The 21558-nt window shown below is 43.0% G+C and overlaps 1 protein-coding gene and 1 long non-coding RNA gene across 2 annotated transcripts in view; one reads left to right on the top strand and one right to left on the bottom strand.

Moving 5' to 3' along the window:
- Positions 1–6235, top strand: part of LOC115364395 (uncharacterized) — a 7249-nt gene extending 1014 nt beyond the window's left edge. Inside the window, exons 2-3 of the long non-coding RNA XR_003928664.1 lie at positions 5093–5228; positions 6121–6235. This is a non-coding gene — a long non-coding RNA (uncharacterized LOC115364395). The remainder of the gene's footprint in view (positions 1–5092; positions 5229–6120) is intronic.
- On the bottom strand, positions 508–21558 carry pde4a (phosphodiesterase 4A, cAMP-specific). Its single transcript, XM_030058935.1, has 15 exons — positions 20690–21558; positions 17817–18002; positions 17360–17396; positions 17092–17162; positions 16247–16296; positions 15310–15422; positions 9271–9364; positions 8979–9142; positions 7732–7830; positions 7467–7631; positions 7171–7270; positions 6073–6227; positions 5408–5530; positions 5076–5258; positions 508–4544 (listed from the first exon to the last, which is right to left on the bottom strand). Exons 1-15 carry the CDS (start codon positions 20887–20889, stop codon positions 4017–4019), a joined length of 2268 nt encoding a protein of 755 aa, XP_029914795.1. The 5' UTR covers positions 20890–21558; the 3' UTR covers positions 508–4016.

Below are 21558 nucleotides of genomic sequence, written 5' to 3'. Positions count from 1 at the left end.
CTCATATTCACTTATTTCTCAGCAGACCCAAGGTGTGCCATGTGTAGGGTAGAGTAAAGATACACACCTCGTTAAGGCCTGGGGATGATTAGAAATAAGATTATGCTGCTAAGCCGCTGCAAATGTACTAACAAAAGCAAAATATAAGCAAGGATATTACACATAAAGAGGAATGGTTCAGACTGAAGTCATGCCGGCATTAACCAACATCTAAAACAACTAGTGAACCAGTTTGCTCAAGCCAGTGCACCAGGATACTAGTAAACCTCGGTAATAACAAACACCACCCAAACAATGATGTTGCATTTGATATAAAAATCTTACTTTATTTGTAATTTTAACACACTTTACAGTACCGAACAGTGAAATAAAAGAAAAATATACTGATATATAATATTGTTTTATATATAGATGTTTGCTTATTAAATGCATTTATTCACAAAATGACACCTCAGCTCTGTCAAGAGGAAAAACTTTCATAAAAATAATATAATAAAAAATAACTTGGACACATTTTACACATTACAGCAAGATCATTTACAAATATTACAATCATTTCATGGTGTTTTTTTTTTTTTCTTTTCTTTTCTCCCCACGTGTGTAATCTTTTTAACTTGTGAACAAACACATGAATTAAAGCCCAGAGAATTATTCTCAGAGGGAGTCAGTCTGTGACAAAGTGACCTGATGGCAACCCCAGTGGGAACCAGCGAGTTAGGCCACCATGGGACTGACGTTTAAGCTATCAGGATAGTGATAAAAGTTACTAAGAAATAGAGGTGGAGATCGTTCTAGAAATGGCCACATTATCAAAGGACATGTGTTGGTTGTTTCTTCTCATTGAGTCACATTCTATGTGACTTAATCCACTTATATTTGACTTTACCAGTCAAAAACTTCACTCTCACATGTAATATTATTAGAGAATGACTAGTTTGTTCAATTATATCTCTAGAAATAGGGGTGAGAATGATTAGTACTGCACAATGAATGTTTGGGATTTGGCCCAATGGAATGTAATCAATAGGTGACTGCCAGTGACCAAACCTCCAGCACAGAGTGTACACTACCTGAAACACATTGTCTGCCTCAATACCTGCCGAAATAAAGTGCTCATACAAATATCTTTAATTTTCATGATAAATGTGCACAGTTAAAAATGTGACAGGATGTTCGCACAAGTGAGTGAAAACGCAACAGGATAATGAAAAGGTGAGGATGTAGCCTGCAGTGCTTCTGTGGTTCACTTAACAACCTTAAGTGGTTATTTGTCAATCATTATGACTTGAATAAATCTATAATTTACAATCCAATTTTACATTATATACAAGGGTGATAATGCTTATAGCTATATCATCAATACGTGATTCAATTTCCAGACCGTCCACCAGAATGATACAAAAATAAACTGTACACAAACTGTTTAAAGAAAACACTTGAGAGACACCCCATTGTTTTCTTTTCATCATTTAAAAAGAATGGCAGCAATCAATCAATTGAATAATTTCTTAATAAGAAACAATTGCTACAGTATTGTGTTTGTATGGCAATTAAATATTAATGTTTTTATAGCTTATGACATAACAAGAAGCCACAAAAACAAATCAACATCTTTAAAGTAAAAGGCCGATGCATATGGGAATCTTGTATTTAGGTAACTGCAATAGTAATCTTGGATTCCCATTCCACCAGAAGAAAGCCTGTGTGGCGGCCCAGCAGCTCTGCTCCATCCAGCGACAGAGCAGGTCAAACACACAGGCGCCTGATGCACCAAGCAGAGGTGTCCTCATAGAAGCTCAGTTACTGACCTGCAGAAACTAGCTCGTACCTTCAAAAGAACCACGCTCACGTTCTTTTTTTTTTTTTTTTTACCCTGTGGAAAAAAATACCTAAACAAAAGGTAACCTATTTAAGCTGTGCTGATCAAATCCTGAACACCATTCAGCGAGAGATGGCGATGCTAGTGAGTGAACAATGACACATACGTGACAACATCTTTATCACCCTGCCCTCACTTACTCACTCTCTTACTCACTCACGACCGCACAGTCATGCACGTACACACACAAACACACAAAACACGCGTGCGCACAAGCCAACACCTAGTCAGTTTCAAACGAAAAAGCAACCTTAGAGAAAATATTCATCCACACTGCCTGTATTATCTGTATGTCAGTTGTTTATTTCACCTGCGTGCCTCAAGGTAGCTATAAAGATAGTCACTGTACCTTCCTGATTAAAAACAAGACATTCTTTATGTTGGCCAGAGCACTGCAGCAACATAATGACTAATTGGCAGCAATGTTTCCCTTTCCCTTCCAAATGCAAATGCTGGATACATTGTGTATAGACACACCAATACTCACAGAAAGCATACAGACATGATATAAATATACTAGGATATCTATTATATAGCATATAAATCTACATACTGGCAGGTATGTATCCTGCATCTGACATTAAGGCAAAAAAGCATCAAACATAACAAGGATGATTAGGGACTGCCAGACCTCCTTTGGGCCAAGTCACGCTTCCTTCCCCTGACATTCTGCCTCCCTGATTTTCATTTTCCTCTCACGTCTCCGTTCCTTCAAATCACTTCATCCATTGAAGTTTCTCATCCTTTGCTTTGGTGAGAACTGTTGTGTTATGAGGAGACATAAACACACAATGCAAGTGGGTGTGAGATGGCGTGTGAAAATTTGTTCTGCTGATGAAATTATTCTATAACCCTTCAACATATTTAGCAACTGTGGTAAATAGAAAATAGGCAAAACATATGCTTCAAAGCATCTCATGGCTTATTCTCAGAAAGTTAAAAAATCATTCTAATAAGAAAAACCATAAGCTGGAAAGAGTCCACTGGTGGTTGTGGTGGTGGTAGTGATTGCTCCGTATCTAAAGTTCTGAGTTATTATATTACCAGAAGAGCAACAAAGGAAGACTTACAGCTTAAAACATATCACCACAGAAACTGTACGTGTGAGATACACACCACGATACCATGAACAGTAAAGATAGATCTTTAACAAGAGACAATCAAAAATGATAACAAAATCAGACACTCCTGTCCCACAATGCATTGCTTCACGACAGCTCCGTTCAGGAAGCTGGTGTTTCAGAAAGGCACAGAGCCATCTTGCACCAGTAGCACTCCTCGTAAAGGGAAAAGGGATACGGGACTCAGTGGTCCCTTCATCGCAGCATCTTCCTCTCCTTCAGCGTTTTCCTCTCTCCTCCTCCAACTCTGGGGCTATTCATATTTTTCTTTCCGACAGAAATGGAAAAAAAAAGTCACTTAGAAGTATAGCTTTTCTGAGGAGAACAGTTTCCACTGAAATTCTAACAAACATGAATTACTAATACTGACTGACACTTGTTAATACTCCATTAAGAGATGGCTTTTTCCAAAGAGATTCATTTCTTATCCATGTCCCTCATTTGTATGCACACATACAAACACACAGTGAAGTGTGGTAACAAGTGTGTGTGTGTGTATGTATGTATGTGTGTGTGTGCTTGTGTGTGTGTATGTGTGTGTGTGCAAGAAACGACAGCGTGTACATGGATTGCATGTATATTACACAAGTGCATGTGGATGCAAGAGTGTACACACATTATATGAGTGTACTCTACATGACTCACTTGTTCTCTGCATGATTATTTAAGTTGGTAAGAGTGCATGTTTATCAGCAGTGAGCCTGCATGTGTTCCTGTGTCACTTCATGAGTGTTTGTGTGTGTGCATTCCATTTCCAGAGTGCTACGCTGTCTTCCGTTGCCCATCGTTAATGCTCTCCTGTGTTCCTCTGAGTCTAAAGTTCCTTGTGAAATTAGCCAGAAGGACTCGTCGCCACTCCAAATCTACAGTTGCTGTGTAATTTACTTTATTCCCTTTTTGAAAAATATATTTAAAGGTCTGTATTGTCACTGCAGTCTTATTTGTTCTTGGTTTGGCCATCGAAAGGATGAACAAGAGAATGTGTGCAAGTGAGGAGGGAGATACAGGAGCAGAACTCATGTATCTTCAGCTGGTGAGGAAGAATCCAACTCCTCCTCTTCCTCTACAGGACTTGTGTCACGAAGTCTCTCCTTTGCAGATCTCGCTTCCAAATGAGCCTTCAGCTCATCTTCTTGCTCCTCCTCCACCTCCTCCTCCTCCATTGCCATCTCTCCCTCCTCTTCTATTATGTCCTCATTTTCCTCCTCTGCCATGCCTTCTTCCTCCTCCTCCTTTTTCTCTTCCTCCTCTGCCTGACTGCAGTCCTGTGCCACATGGTTTGGGGTCGGCCTGTCGTCCTCCTCTCCCCGCCCCTGTTCTCTCTGAGTGTTGTCCTCCAGCGTCAGCTCAAACTGGAACTTATCAATGCAGGTGCTCAGGTCCTTCTCCTGACCCACAGGAGGTGGCGAGGGACTTTGTGGAATGGTACTCTGATACCAGTCCCTGTTGTCCTCCAGAGTGTCCAGGATGTCCTGGGCGTCTGGGTGCACCAGGTCCCCCCATGTCTCCCACAAAGGGTGGACGATGTAGTCAATAAAGCCCACCTAGAGACAAGAAAAACAGAGTTTAACCGTTGGAAACATGAAAATTGGCGCAATGATTCCTAAAGTGGCGTTGGGGGACTCCGATGGGTCCTCAAGGGGTCCCCTGCTTATGAAAAAAAATAATTTCACTGCTATGTCACTCACTACAAAATAAGACAATGAGAAAATGCAAGATGAGTGTTCTGATCTTAGATGACTGATCACTCTCCTCACTGTTGTTCTCACCCCACCTACAGTATTAACTGTTATATAACTGTGTATGTATAATTGTGTGCAAAATGATATCTAGCAGCAAAGAACACAAGATCTTATCAAATGAGGATCTGTGGTCTAACATTTAACAATCTGGGGGGTTTTAACATGAAACATTAAACATGCATATGTGTGTATATTACATATGCATAATCAAGAAAGTCTATGGATAACCCATTTCCATGAGGGATAAGAGGGGAGAGGTAAAATCATACAAAGTATTGATCTTGACTGGTTTGTGTATCTGTGCATGTATGTCTACCTATTTCTATCATTTACCTGACTTTTTTCAACAGATGCAGTGTGTTTATCGCACATGGGACTGATCTCCATCCCTCGCTCTCTCTCCTTGTCTCCCTGCCTGAAGAACTCCTCCATGATCCTCTCCGTCCATTGGCGATAGACCGCAAGGGGCTTAGTTGGGTTGCTCAGGTCAGCACAGTGCACCATGTTCCTCAACACCTTCGCAAACACACACATGTAGTCACATTTCACCCCTACATGCAAAGCTCTAACATGCACCGCCCTGAATTCACAAATGCATACATACATATCAGGGCAGCTATGTGTTTGTTAATGTCTGTACTGTGAGTTCAAAGGTCACAGCTCACCTGTATCCGGTCAGTGTAGTGGTCGAGCAGCAGCACTCCAGAACTTGTCACCTTCTTGGTTTCCACCATAGTCTTAAGGTCTGCCAGCAAACTCATGTGTTTAGACATATCTGTTGCCAAAACCTGGGGAGAAAATTATTGACAAAAAAAACAAAAAAAAAAAAAACAGGAAGAGAAATGTAGTAATCTCTTCACTGGCTTCCAGTGTGTCATAGAATCGATGCTGCTTGTCTATAAATCATTCTGTGGTTTAGTATCTAAATACATCTCTGACTTGCTCTCTCTGCTAACCGTTCTGAGAGTAAAAACAAATAATTTTATGTTGCACATATTTGGAACAAACTTCTAGAGAGGCTGAGATTTGCTCAAACTCTGACTTCTTTTAAATCCAGATTTAAAAGTTTGATGTTCTCTACGGCCTCTCATTATTTTTTATGCTATTTATTCTTTCATACTATTTCATGTCACTCTTTTTGTTCTTTGGCTCTTATTAAATGCCTTTAATGCCTCATGTAAAGTTCTTTGAATTGTCTGTGCATAAAATGTGCTAGACAAATAGACTTGCTTTGATTTGTCGAGAGGAAGTGAAGTGAAGGGAGGAAGGAAGGAAGGAGCAACCAAAGTTCTGTTGATGGTGCAGAATTGCTGCAGTGAAAAGCACTCACCATATCAATAACAAGCTTCCTCAGGCTCTGCCTCTGTCTCTTGCTCAGGTTCTGAAAGATGTCGCAGTTCTCCTCATGAAGCAGCTTGAAGCCCACAGCCAGGTGGTGGTTCTCCAACACAGACTCATCATTATACATCAGGGCTAGCTCTGAGTCTGGGAGAAGCACCATATAACATGTATGGTTCAAAACACAGCAGCATCAGTCCATCCCCACACTACATCATGATTTCATCAGCATTAGCACCATATTAATGGAAAATAACACTCTATTTGATGAGAAAGACAAAACTGTTGCTTGAGGTAGGTTTTTCAGTGGCTAATGATGTGGCACAACAAGTCCAAAATTCATTTTATTCTGAGCAAATTGCAATGAAGGCAAACCTACGCTGAAAAAAGCATCAGCACTGACCTACTCAGGATTTATAACTGTTTAAAAAGCAACATCAGACATACTTTTACTGAGAGGAAAATAAAAACAAAACCAATAAAATGTAAATTATAGATGAAAAAGGGAAAAAGAAAGTGGATAAAATACCACTGTAACACCACTGTAAGTGAGTTTGATAAAGGAAACAGGCCAAGTGGGAAATGATGAACCTGTATGAGTGGTCAACTTGGATTGTTACAGAATGGCTGATGATTGCCTGTCTTGTGCTACTTCTAGAAAGAGATCTATTACTGGACTATAAGAGCTCCTACAAGTCAGAAATCTGAAGATGTTGGACATAACTGGAGCATAGCCTCCTTTTTCAGACAGAGAATTGGCAGAAGACTAGACTATATGAAGAGTCGTATGTATATGAAGAGTCGTGACCTGCATGGTTCAGCAAACTGTTTTCTGGATTTTCTCAATTTGTTGAGATTGACTATTAATCAGGATCAACTGCCATACAGGTATGCCGCACCTCCGAGCAGACTCGATGCATGTTTAGATGTACTCACTCTAAAGACTCTGTCAGTACAAATGGCTTTCTATATTCTCTTGGGATCATGATGATCAATGTTTTGTTCCACTGAAGATTTTCTATAATCCAGGAGCTGTGATAATCCATGCAATGCTAAGCCGTGTGTGTTCCTTTGAATAATGTGGACTCACTAGTGTTGATAAGGAACTGGTTGGACACTCCTGGGTGGTCCACATCGTGGATGGCAGCAGCAAACAGAGCAGCTAGTATCTCTAGATCAGTGAATACAGCCTATTGGAGACCGAGGAAGGAGAAGAAAGGACAACAATCAATTTTGCAACAATGACCCAACTAAATCTGTGTACGAATCCAGTGTTAATGTTGTGCTACTAACTGCTTAGCGTGTAGCCAGGTCTTTTTTTTTGGTAACATCATAGACAGAGCAAGACTTTTTAACTGTCTTTGTCCACAGTAGTCCGGTACTTACATCTAGAGCTGGTGTGGACAGCAGTACGTGAGTAGACTGTGTGACATCTGCGGCATGGAGGCTGTTGTGGTAGGCCACATTGGCATGGTAGTGGTCCTCCAGGGTCATCACATAGGTGACAAAGGTATCCACGGGGATCCGAAAGGTCTTCAGTAGATCCCTTTCCTGTAGCAGAGAGGCAGGTGGGGGTCACGATCAGAGATGGTTAAGTCCATAGTTTATCTTAGCATGGGTCAGTAAGGTCTCAGATCTCAGTCTGTCTCACCTGGAAGATGGCAAACATGATGCAGCTGAGGGGTCGGTTATTAGAGAACTCCGCCACACGAAAGATATTAAGGCCCCACTTGTTCAAGTCGTCCAGCTCCTTATGTTGCAAAACAGACAAAAATAGCAATACAGAGTATTTATGATAGTGCAGCAACATAATGAGAATGACACAAAGTATAAATAAAATGTCTTCCTTCAACTATTTACACCTCACTAGTGAATGTGTAAGTGTGAAATGTTCAGTGCATTCTGGAAGTTATGTTAGGATGGGGTGTTGTAATTTGCTTTTTCTTGTTGTATCTTGTTTTCCTTAACGTATTATGTGTCTTTCTACTTCAGTTAAAGGTTTTCAGCATTTTCCAACATGATTCTTACCCTTTACGCCATATTCAACATATGGGGCACTTTGATTTGTAAATCAACAAATCAAATTAAAATCAACAATAAATGAAGCACAGCAGAGAGTGTTGTGGATTATTTTAGTATTTTAGTTAACATAGGTGTTAATTTTGATTTCTTCTTTTTTGGACAGACAATATTGATGGATTTGCTGCAGTGTTTGGCATCTGTGATCTGCAATTTGTGACACAAACTGGGAGTTCCTATGTCCTACTTCCAATTATCACTTGGAGGCTGACGTCAATTGATTTTCCCAGGTGGCAAATCACATTTATGGTAAATTTATGGAATGGCATGGTTACATTGCATTCTTGTTTACCGAGGCTCCTGTCGGTGGATAAAGTGGTATCTCCCCTGCAATGGATTTCTCCCCTGTGAGTTTAGAGAAGCCCTTGTTCTTTGAGTCAGAGGGACTGACATCAAAACCTGATGTTTACAGTCGACAACACACTCCACTGTAGCTGTGCTTGAAATATCCTCAATATGATGTCACATTGTCTTTGTTTTGGCCAGTTATCCACTTGAATAAGAGGAATACACCACCAAATGTATGAAAAGAACCCAGAAATGCAAGAAACAATGCCTCTACTTGTTTTTTATAAACAGTTTTAGGTGGACATTTCTTTTAACAATTTACCTGCTCAGGTTCAGTGGCCAGATATGCAAATGTGCACTGTAAACTATTCATACTTCCAAATGAACAAATAAATACAGAAATTTGTTCAGAAATATGTATAGGAGTATAATTCTTGGTCATCTATTGTATTTGGGTTCTTGGTCGTCTTTTGTGTGGATTTATGTATGTGCATCAGGCCCTGTGCGGTTGCTGTGCATTCATCCATTTACCCTGGCTAATGCATCCTCCTGCTCAGTCTTCACGCCGAAGCGAGGCATGGTGGAGTTGGAAAGGCTGGAGCTGTGTGTGAGCTTCTTCACGCCACTGATGTGACACATGGGCTTCTCCCTCTCCCTCAAGGTCGGTGATGGGATCTCCACCTCATTCTGTTTATCTGCAGGGGTCAACAGTCAGGGGTCAGCTCGGATGGAGAGGCAGTAGAGCTTGACCTGGGTCAGCTGTGTAAGCTACAAGAGACATGCTACAGTGGTTGGTCACAGAGGAAAGGCAGGTTTACTTTACCTAGGAAGGTTGTGGAGATGTATTCTGACACCTGGTTCCCTGAGCGACTCATCTCAGACAAATGGGACAGCTCCCGGTTCAACATCCTCTTGAACTGAGGGGAAGACAGACGAATGAAGAGAGATTGACTTTAATAAACAGAAATATATATTTGGTGATTGGGCTGATCACATGAAATGTTTATGCTTGGACTGACAGAGGCCCTGATCATAGCCATGGCCATTTTAATGGAGTCATGTTGTGTTGCAAAGAATATCAAAATATAGAGATAAGAAATTTGGCACATTTATGGAACAATCCACATTATAACTTAGACACCGTTTGTATTGATATGTAACAGCAAAATATTCCAGTGAGTCAAGGATGAGAAAATAAATTCTCACCCTCACTCTGGTTTAATTCACTAAAAGGTGAGAAAAACATGAATCATACCTGTCCTTTCTCTCAGATGTGAACACAATGACCCAATTCACTTTGCTAATATTTTGATTACCATACATTAATCTACTGCTGCAGTACAGTATGTTTACATTTTTCTCTCTCTAACTCTACAGCCATATGTTAAACAGTGCTCATCAGCTGCTGTTGTAGCTCCTAGGAATACAACAGAAATGTGATGAAGTGAGTACGTTATCCATCATAAAAACACTGTTTCTCAATGTTATCTCGATCAGCACGATATTTTATATTTCATATATTAATACGTGGAGTTTTTCTTAGATACAGACCCTCTAGCTGAATGGGCAAACAAGTCACGTGAAGGCGCAGTGCGATTCGGACAAGACCCCTCAGTCTGTGTCCTACTGACTGATCCTTCACACATAATAATCTCCATGGCAACTGGAGTGGTTGCCTTGGCAACTGCCTCCTCACAGTCAGTCCTTCAGCTTGATGTGAGAGCAGTGGCTGCTTGGGTGACAATCTGAGAGAGTAGGCAGGTGTCTCTGACCTTTACCAAGGTCAACCCTCCCCTTCTCTGCTTTCTTCCTCTCCACCTCTCTCTCTTGCTTCAATCTACACCTCCCTCCCTCCTGAGGTAAACAACGCTCTCTACAATTTGCCCTCTAGCTCCAAAACCCTCCTCTGTCACAGGTACTGCTCATCCAGGTATCTTCCTGCCATTTCACAGACTTTATAAAATCCTGCCATCTTTCTCTCTTTCTCTCTTGGTTATCTCTGTTTTTCGAGCAGTCTTGTTCAGTCTGGCACTGGCTGCATGGCTCAGCCTGATAGGCCAGTCAGGTAGGTGGTCTGACAGCAAATCATAGAGGCAGTCAGGCAAACTAAGCCATCGGGAACCAGGTAAGCTAGTCAAGCCCAGGGGCACACTTAAGCAGCAGGCTAGGCCCAAACCTCCCCTTCTTTCTCTCTCTTTCTCTCTCTCTTCCCCCCTCTCTCTCTCTCTCTCTCTAATGCTGTAACGCTGAGTCATAGCTGCCAACCAACACTTGCACGGTGCCAGTCCAAGTGCCAGGACAAACAACACTCTTCCTCTGACACTGACTAATGAAACAAGCACGCATATACAGGACATACTTAAGAACTCATACACACATGTACAGACATACATGCACCCATATGTGAGAGACCCGGGGCGCATCATCTGTCCTCAGTGCCTGTGATCATGTGTAATACACAAGCACACATGTACACATACACATGTGCAAAAATTCCCCTTTAATATCAGAGAAGCCATTCCCGTGTTCCTCAGCTGATGTCAGCCACTGAGCTATAACCTGTACATTTGGTTCATTCACTCTGAAAATGAATATGCAGAGCAACAGAGTAGTGAATAATATGTTACTGCTGCTTTATGCCACATGTAGCTCAATAAAAGACAGCTACGACAATAGGCAGTGAGTTTGGTATCACGGTCACAGGACACCAGATATGACAGAAGCTTTCTCCATCAAAGAAATCTCCTATAATATCTTATTACGCACATTTTATAAAGATGTAGGGTGATGTCACAGCAGAGGAAAAACACTGACAATAGTGAAATGGCATTATCCTGTTAGACAGACAGATCCACTCAGTGCTGAGACACAAAGCATTGCCCTTCACTGACAATACGCTTGGCCTCCTCAAGTCTTTATTGAGGCCAGCCTCAGGAGGAGAGGAAGAAAGAGGGATGTGGGACGCAGGTGTGGAGGATGGAGATGAATATCATGTGACACTGCAAAATACCTGCAGTAAATGAAACAGAACTATTTATCTGGAAGTCCCAATGCCTTTTCTTAGATTTATGGAACTACATTCACAATCTCACAGATATAGAACAGAGATATAGATGGGTGTGCTAAGATTAAGAATAAGTGTGATACCTATGTTTATTATCCTAACCCTCACCTGCCACCCTTTCTTTGCAGTGTAAAAACACAGAGCAGAGTTAGGGTTAATAAACTCTGTGCCTTTATGACTGTTCCTCTTCAGTGGATAAATAATGGATGAGAACAGAAACAGTAAAGGAAAATATAAACACACTCGCGAGCATTCTGCCTCGCAGTTCCTCACAAAGCCAACCTCAGACTCTGCTGCTACCTTCCCCCCACCACACAGGCTTATATCATCTTCATGTCTCCCTGTAAGATTCTCACTTGCCACATAAATATTCACAAAAATGACACTGCCTTAATTGTGATCCTGGGCTCAAAAACAACCCACCAGACATAGAACATTGAGTTAGCAAACAGACCACTTGCTAATGCATGTAGAGATGGAGAGGTAACACTTGAAGAGTCCACAACATCTATCCAAGATGGCAGCCACCTGGCTCTGTTTGCTCATTTCCAAGCTCTCCAAGCCCTACCTGGTCCCACCAGCCGATGAGCCAGGGCCTGGAGCAGGTCTCACAGAACAGGTCCACTAAAGGCGTCCTGCGCTCCGCCGCCGTCCCACCCCCCTCCAGGACCCCTCCAGCAGCTGCACCAAGGTCCAGCTCTGCCCCTGCCCTCCCCTGCAGGGGGCTGTAGCTGGAGGAGCGGGGCAGCCGGTAGCCCCCTGGCACAGGCGAGGGGCAGGGCGACGGGGCCGGGTCAATGGCCTCCACCACACCCATGTTGAGAGTAACAGGGGGTGTAGGCCGATGGCACAGGCAGGGGGTGTGGTAGTGGAGCGGGGTGTGGGCACTGCAGGTGCCCCAGTGGCATGAGGGTGTCGTCAGGGTGTGTTGGGTGAGGCCGCTGCCAACCAGGCCGGGACACTCCAGGGCGACAGCTGCCCCAAGGAGGGGTGAAGGGATGGGAGGGGTGGGTGAGGGCAGAGGCTGCTGGTGCCGACTGTCCTTCCCTACATGCAGTGCTCCAGAGCAGGCCACCCAGTCAGTCCAGAGTCAGGCTCCAGCCTCAGTGTGGTCAGAAGGTGAGGGTCCCCCTGATGGGCAGGCCAGGAGCCCTCTGGATCCGGCTGCTGTGGAGACTACATCTCATCCCATTTGCTGAGCAGAACTGACCCAAATCCACAGTAACTGCAGGGTAGAGATGGATGGGAGCCGAAAGAGGGAAGATGGAGGGGGGGGGAGGGAGAGGGAGCGAGGGACCGTCTGAAGGGCACAGAGAGGAGCCGATTGAGGAAGAGAGGAGTGAGAGAGGGGTGAACAAAAAAAAAAAAAAAAACAGTGATGTTGAACAGAGAGCTAACTCAATTAATATGCTTTCCAAAATAGACGATGGAGGTGAGAGGGATGGAGAGGTGGTAACGACAGGACGGAAAGATGACCGTAGTATCGAGCGATAGAGGTAAAGGGGAAGCTAGAAGGATGATGGCAGGGACATCGGGAGAGGAAAGGGGGGTGACAGATGATGACAGAAAGACGAAAACAAAGATGGAGACAGTGAGAGAGTGATAGTGAGAGGGAGAGAGATAGGGATGCAGGCAGGCCTGTAGCAGAAAGTCAGGCTGAAGAATCACACCAAAGCCGTGGTCTGGAAAAACAGGCTCCCTCTCCCTGCGTCTGATGCCCCTCCCCCACAGCACGGATCCAGAGGCCCGGCCCAGTCCTACCGGTGCATTGGCCTGTCTGTGCTGTCTCACTGATCCCAGCAACACACAGCCAGTCCACAGTCAGTCAGCCTGTCTCCTCGTAGCCCCGTAGCCCAGTCTCCTGCTCCAAGTCAATCCATGGCTCATCTGGCCAAGATGCCGGAGGTCTAATCCTGCTGCTTCGGGCTCCTCTTCCTCCTCCTCCAATGCACTGCCTCTTGTGCCGTATCCCTGGATGCTGTAGACAGCCCTCGCAAGCTAATCAGCCAGTGTGGCTGCAGGCGCGTGCGTGAGTGTGTGTGTGTGTCTGTGCTTGCATTTTCTCACAGCCCGAATGCGCATGCGTCACAGACAGCATGTACGTCTGTCAAAAATATGTGTGTGAGCAAGGGTGTGAGTAAGAGTGAGAGACTGAGTGGGAATATTCATGTGTGTTCCTCCATATTGGCACAGTGCGGAGGATATTTGTAGGTTAGTTGCGGCTCTTATAAGGCAGCAGCGTATTCATTGAGTCTGTGTTTACCCCTTCTCTCTGCACACCCTATGTGCACGTACATACACATGCATGCACACGCAAGCACAAATAAATGTCTTTTCAGTCATGTCTCTCCATCTTTCCTTCCATCATAATCTTCACTGTCATGATCATTCACATAAAAAACAATAATAAAAAAATCGAGAAGTGCACAATGTCAAGAAATTCTAGAATAAAATAAACAAGGTAATGTGGGTGCTGTCTCTTTAAGACAGAGCACTATTGAAGCAGCATTGCCTGCATTTCATTGGTTGATGCCCAAACCACATGCCTTGTGGTCACAGTGGCAAACCAATGACTAAAAGGGAAGGGCAGACCCTGCTGCTGTTCGATAGCAACCAAGGTTACAGCAGAGACATCAGCATCAGGACCCGTTCCCCCTCCCTCCCATGTCCTCCCCACCCACACACCATCACCCTCCCTCCTCATTGCCTCCCTCTCTCCCTCTCTCTCTCTCTCTCTCTCTCTCTCTCTTTCTCTCTCTGTCTCCTTGCCCCCACAAATACAAATGCATACACACTTAAGACACACATCCAGGCGTGCACGCGCAAAATCACGCACCAGTGCACACACAGTTCCAAAATCCAGTGTAATCGGACTGCAGCTCTCTCAGCTGTCCATACAAAAAGCCTAACACACACAGTCAATCAACAATTATAGTGCTGATCAGTACATTGGAGAATGCACAGAGAAAAAAAAAAAAACACACATGCGGCACAGTTCACATAAATTATACATATGTAAAAAAAAAAAAAAAAACTAAGGAATTGTAAGTCAACCAAAGAAGACAATATTTTAGGAATCACTATATATAATTTACAACTCATTGCAAACTGACCTCATCTACAGTAAACGCAGTAACATGCGACTGCATCAAAAGATGACCACTGATACCATTCGATTAACAACATTTCGTGCATTATGTGCACGTTTTTTTGGACAACCAAATACATGGATATGAACATCAATTAAAGCAATATTATTGTCACCAACTTCACTGACTAGGGGAAAAAAGTTCAGATTTATCATGAAATTGGGATTTTTATGATGATATTGACAATATATTTAACTGAATTCAAAATACAAACAAATGCATTATATTATTATTATTATCATTATTATTATTGCTGTTATTGTTCTTGTTCTTGTTCTTGTTCTTGTTATTATTATTATTATTATTATTATTGTTGTTGTTGTTGTTGTTGTTGTTATTATTTTCTTGTCTACTATGAGGAAGGCAGGGCGTCTCGTCCTCTTTGTTGTAAACTTATTGGCATGTAACCCTTTGAGACTGTAAACGGTGATACTGCACTTTAAATAAACTTGAACTCAGCTGCAGCAGTACACTGAATAATAATATCTTGTGATATAATGATACAACCATGTGAGCCACAAAATGCATCGTTTATGTATTTGCCACCAACAAATGAAGGCAGCTAGTATGAGAATGACGTATTGGTGTATACGTCAGGGAAGGAGGATATTTGACCATGGATGTGAAATTTAAGTGTACAGGTTTGTACCTTGTTGGAGGCCATCTCACTGACAGAGCGGTGGGTCTGTATGGTCTCCAGCTGGTCCAGACACCAGTCCAGCTCCTCCAGAGTCTCCCGAGCCATCTGCTGGTATGTCTCCTCTGGGAATGACACACACACACACACACACACACCAACAGTGTCACCAACTAATTGTGGTAAATGGACACAAATCCTGGTGTAAAAGCAGGAATGCCTTGATAGTAAATGTCATGTTATGAAGGGCAGTTTCTAGCAATAGTAAAAAAAAAAAAAAATGTACTGAGAGGAACTTCGGACAATAGTGTCAACCAAACTATTAATGATATATCTGCTTGATAATAAGTGGAGGTAACAAAACAAAAGTGCACCTGCGTGATCTAGTAGTATCTAGTAGTATTTTCTCAACTCATTCCATTCTATTTTATTACTGTGGTAACTGCCTCTTTGTTAAATTTAGTCACAGAAAGGGGAGGATATGATGCCTTGATACAATTGCCGTTGGGTTTCAGTTCAAGTTAAAGCATTTAGCTCTGCAGAGTGGAGACAGAGCACTTCATATGCATAACACACACATGCATTTTCTATTTGGGGTTGTTCTTTTTATGTCAACTGCCATAATTCCACAATAATGCTAATAATTCCTGCCATAATTAGGAATTATCGATCTAACATAAATAATTAAGAATAAACGTGACAAATACAATTTGGATAAATAAGCAGAGTCAATGACTGCCTTTATTTTTTTTGCCTAGTAGTATATTAATCTACTATATGTTCAAATATAGCCATTTAACGTATGTTGTAGGGTGAAACATGTGTCTCTCCCAGTTGGTGCATGGCGGTGCATTTTGAGTGTGGGAGCCTCAGTGTGCCCTGAAAGCGGTGTGAGGGGAGTGTGGGAGTCTTTGGACTAAATAAGAGTTTCAATTAGCTGACAACATACCAGAGAGTGTAGCCTGGGGAACAGTGGGTTGGCTTGTCATTGGTGACCTCCTGTGGACAAATGTATCATTACATCAGACGGTTAACCACACACTGCTGCCCCCTGCTGGGGTTTAGCACCTACACAATGTTACACACCTACAGTATGGCGACAAAAGACTTGGCACTTATGAAACATGTATATGTATTTATTTTATGGATGTAATTCATTTATATGCCCTGCTCAGAAGAAGCATGGAGTGGAGAACCTCTATACCAAATGACTGAATCTTGTGGCCCCTGAATTTTAAATGATGAGCATCCCTAGATTTACCTCAAACATTCAAGTATCCAAAAATACTAAAAAAGACAAAGCCTCCTCTCAGCTCTCCTCAAGCCTGCCTAAGTGGTTTTATACTTGAGGGAGGCATTTTCAGGCCACAACACTGCATAATTATAGATGCTGGCAATTCTGGTGGTGCATTACTTTATATATCATATTGATGCGGAGCTAAAAGCTTGCCAACTTATGCTCCCTCCGTCTACTGCATTACAAAGCAGAATAATTTTAGTGCTATTGACCGTCTCCATTGTCTGGGTACAGAGTCAGGGACGCACATCAGAGGCATGATGCACTCTGCACACAGTGCTAACCCAGTGTGCTAGAGTGGTGCTAAACAATACAGATGATTTTTTTTTTCTTATAAATGATCTGATAATAACAAAACCCGGTTAATCAGGGTGACAAATGTGAATTTCCGTGGGAGCAGGGACAATGAGACATTAGCAAAGACACAGTGCAAACTAAGCTGGCAGTCGTGACCACAGTTAAGTGGGGAGAGGGGTGTCTGACAGCATGATACTGACTTGTTAGTGGGTGTTGTGACATTGGCGAGGATGGTGAAGTTGCTTCTTACAGTTCGTAGGCTGGCCAACACCTGGGGGATGGATGGACAGCGTAGGAGGGAAAGAAGGGAAGAAGGAAGAGTGGGAGGGAGGAGCGGTGGGAGGAGGGGGTGTTGGTGGAGGGGCGGGGAAGAGGGGACCGAGACAAGTTCACTGCACTAATTAGCCACCTTATCAAATCATTTACAGCAGTTACATATCTCAGGCGAGGTACAGAGGGAGGACGTACCTGAGCGAAAGGGGTGACGATCATGTCTTCAGCGTGCCTGCACAGCGAGAGAAGAAAAACAAGAAAGAGAGAACAGTGTGAATTTGAATGTTTCAAATGGAGAAAAAAAAAAAAAAACACAGCTGTAGCACTCTGTATCAGTGTTTATACGAGTGGCTGTATCTGGGAGCTGGATGTTTACTTAGCCCTGTGTGGATCTAAACAGAGAAAGGCTCCTGAAATTCACTAATGGAAAGTTCACGAGGTGGGAACTTGCAGAGACACAAGCCAGAAACAGTAGTTTTAACTGAATTCATCGCAGTTTCGTTAGCGTAATACTTCTTTATTTTGAATTCATAATCATTGCAGAGTTGATCAACATCATGTATAGCTACATTCTGGGACACTGTGTGTTTGAAGGTGTGTGACAGCTCTGTCCTCTGTGTGATAGATAGGGCACGCCAGGCTTCATACTCACCCCTCACTGTTGATGGAGGAGTTGCGTGACATAGTTTTGGGGGACATGTCGTAGTCTGAGTCTGAGCGGTACAGGAAGGACTCCCTGCGCTGGTTCTGGGGGAAGGATGGGTGGAGCACCAACCCAGGACTCGCCTGCGAATCCATGGGACTGCGGCCTGGCGAAGGACCATTCTCTGAATCAAAGCTGCAGGGTGATAAGAGACGGTGAAGAACATCAGTTTACATGTCTTAAACTAGGGACACACGGGGACTTTTCCTAAGATTTTCAGTCTTTACCTTCTCCTTAAGAGTCTTTGTGAAATCACAGGAGAAAATGTCCTCTAGCGGCACAGCTTAAGTGCTGCTAGGATTCCTCGTTAGGGCTCTTAAGACAAAATCAGACATGTTTGATTTTGTCTTAAGTCCTAGGGCTTTGGTAAGGACTTAAATACAAGAAGAAGAAGAAGCAGAAGAATACGTTGTGAGCTGAGTTGTGTCATGCAGATTGCCATCCCGCTTCAACCCTATTCATCAAATGTGAGTCCCTCCAGGACAGAAAGCACAGCGATATTCAGCAAACTGTAGCTGTTAAGTGTGACACACTCAAACTACGAGTTGCCTAAGAGGGTATTGAGGGTAACTTTAAAATTCACTTTTATGTTTTAGGCATTTAGCAGGTGCTCTTATCTAGGGTGGCATACAATGAGCGGTAGAAAATCCCCGAAGATCAAACACAAGAGACACAGTCCACCCTGCTCTGGTGTTTCTAGCAGTTTCTCAGAAGCGAATGTGAAGAAAAAGAGATGTGGCAGCCCAGCAGGAGTGAAAACATGAACCCATGCAGCTGTGAGCCTGTGGATGGGCAGAGTGCCACCGGGATGTCCTGAGAAACACACTACTGACAAGCTATATTTTATCGCACACCATATTACAGTGAGCAAAGTGAACCATTTTAATCCCAGCTTCTTCTTGGGTCACAACATCTGTTTAAAGGTTGCACTGAAACAGTTCGGGGACACGTTGAGGCAGCAGTTCACACAGTGTCAGAGCAGAAAGCTGCTGATTAATACTGAACGTAAAGCATACAGCTCGGTCTAACTGCCAGATTTATTCAACCACAATCTTACTGAAGGTTTAGTCAAAGGGGGCATTTCTTTTCCACCAGAGCTCGTGGTCACGAAGCCTTTCATCTGCCTTACCTACATAGCCCTTGACAAAACAATTTATATGAGGCTGAAAGAAGGGCAGATTCAAAAAAAGTCACCATTGATTGATAAGGGTTGTAGCATTTGAGATTATATAACAAGTGCCTGTGACATGTGCTTTCAAAGTAAGAATAATGATAGCGATTTAGCAATGAATGATCTATAAATATACAGCCAGAACAGGTGAGACATTTTAAAAGTATGTTTACTTTCTAGAGGCCGGATACAAAAAGAGTTATAGTTGGAGGTCTCCATGTGCCATACTAATCTATCTATATACATAATAATTGTCACTTTAGGCTACAGTCAAGTGTGGGAATGACAAGGACTATGATAGATAGGAAGACAGATTGCAGTGTAGCTGCAGCATCTATTTTTAATGTAGTAGGCTGAAAGAGCTTTTATCTCTGCAAAAACACCTCTCCACTCTCTTCTAAAGTTTTCTAACTTTTGCTGCTAACATGCTTGTGAATTGCTTTCAGATTAACTTCTAAAATTAAGAGTGAAGCACGGTATTTTTTTTTTTTTTTTTTTACTATTTTCTACTAAATTGGCCAATTAGGAGCCACTCTTCCCCCAGAAGGCTTTGTGAATATGGCTACAGATCGCATTATAACAAGTTTCCCCAGTAATGAAAAACACATCAAAAATGTCTGCCAGGGGGACCCTCTGCAAATTCCATGCACTAATCCCCAAATTTATTTTTCCATCAGACTTTGGGAGTAATTATGCGACTTTAAATTCAGGATTTCCCCCAATCTAATCCATCTGACTAGCTATTTTAGCATGTGCATGTATTCATCTCTCTGGAAATGTTCTTCACCGAGCTTGTGCCTATACAGTGGAAATGACACCCAAGCTTCATCCTTACTGATGAAGGACAAAGGGGCAAATTCTATCAGTCAGTCTAACTATTAGAGGTGGGTGATATAGACAAAATCAAATATCACAATATTTCTGAATACCTGAAATTGAATCCTATTGATATTGTGATGATATTGTAGGGATGATCACTGATGCTTTCATAAGATATAAACAGTAAATGGAAGTGAAGATGTGATGACTAAGCAGGTGGAGACACATAACAGAACAGCTAGAATGGTCTAATAAATTGCATCCCTTTTACTGCAATATCAGCCTTTAAACCTTTGAAACCCAGGAGCTGCTTGCAGGCTTTTATTTTGAAAAGTTCTTTCTAACCCTCTGAACAAAGATCAGATTATCTCTTTGTATTTCAGTTTTTAGTAATTTTGTGCTAATTTTCTTGTAATTTAGCTCAATATTATAGTAATTAGACATATATTTTTGTGTGTGTTTAACTATTTTTTTATGAAGACCAGGAAGTGCAATGAGAAGAGACAAACACTCAGAGGCCATGATTTACTTATTCATGGACAGGAGATATAGGCCCTAACCCGTTCCCTCAATCTAATTAACTTGTTCCCACATTAACAAGGTTTCAAAGGATTAAAGCCAGGAAAAGACAACACATATAGGAAAAACCCAGACGACATATGGTTCCATTTCAGGATATAATACTGAAATATTCTCCAGCCCTACTATCTATTTTTTTTCTATACACAAACAGTAGGCCTTCCTCTTTATGGGACAAGGACAAAACGAGTCAGAGCGGACCAAGCGGGCCGGTCAAAGATCAGACAGAGGTGTTTTGGATGCAGAAGAGTACCTGTAACTACAATGTGACGAGCGTCTGCGCTCCTGAATGCTGCGGTTCAGTTTCATACGGCGGAACAGAGCGGAGCCCCCGTGCCCCCGACACTGATCGGGCGACACAGGTGAGGTGAGGGAGGGTGCGGTGGACGTGGACGTGGGACCCTCGGGACTCTCCCACAACCTTAGCTGTCGTGTCAGCTTCCTCTGACTCATCTCTGCCAGCTCTGGCCGTGCCGGAGCAGATCAGTGGAGAACAAAAAAAAAAAAAAAAAAAAATCCCTCAGCCTCCACTTAAGCCTGGTTGTCCCTCCTTGTACGCCTGTCTCCCTCCCACTCAGTCCCCGTCATCTACTTTTTAGTACCCCTACTCACGTATCAGGCAGAGCCACACCACCTGCTGTGGTACGGAGCGTCCCCAGTCCAGACCAAAATCTAATAACAAGGCCCGATCCTTGCTTCAGCCCTGCTCTCCCACTCGTATCATGCCGGAAGAGTGGACTTGCATCAACATGCACATCCTGCACAGTAATCCTCAGGCCCCAGGATGCTGAGACTTCTTGATTGCCTTCCCTACATCCTCATTTGGCTCCCCGGCTCTATGTGCGACTCTCCTCCATCCCTGACTGTACAGGTTTGTTACTCAGTGCTTCCGCAGTGCCCGCAGGCTCTTGCTATCTGAGCGGGCCACTGTAAAAAGAGCTCTTCTGATATTTCACCACCTCAGCTCTGTTGGAGTCCCAGGTCTGCAGCTGGGACCGGCCCATTAGTCCCTGCTATAAGGTTTCCAGGACGCCGTGGCCACCGTCTCACTTCACACCCCGCGGGGACACGCGGCTGACAAAACACCCGAGGCACCCGCCGTGATCCTTCTCAATTTTCTAA

This window comes from Myripristis murdjan, chromosome 8 (genome assembly GCF_902150065.1).
Source record: "Myripristis murdjan chromosome 8, fMyrMur1.1, whole genome shotgun sequence".
In the NCBI taxonomy this organism is placed as follows: domain Eukaryota; kingdom Metazoa; phylum Chordata; class Actinopteri; order Holocentriformes; family Holocentridae; genus Myripristis; species Myripristis murdjan.
This window is presented reverse-complemented; position numbering and strand designations above follow the sequence as displayed.

Bases quoted from the DNA above. Each gene is read 5' to 3' on its own strand.
- pde4a (XM_030058935.1), bottom strand. From the start codon at position 20,889: ATGAGTCAGAGGAAGCTGACACGACAGCTAAGGTTGTGGGAGAGTCCC. The intron at 5,531-6,072 runs GTGAGTGCTTTT...TTTTCTCCCCAG, and splicing joins GGAAGCTTGTTATTGATATG to GTTTTGGCAACAGATATGTC. The intron at 4,545-5,075 runs GTAAATGATAGA...TCTTGTCTCTAG, and splicing joins CATCTGTTGAAAAAAGTCAG to GTGGGCTTTATTGACTACAT.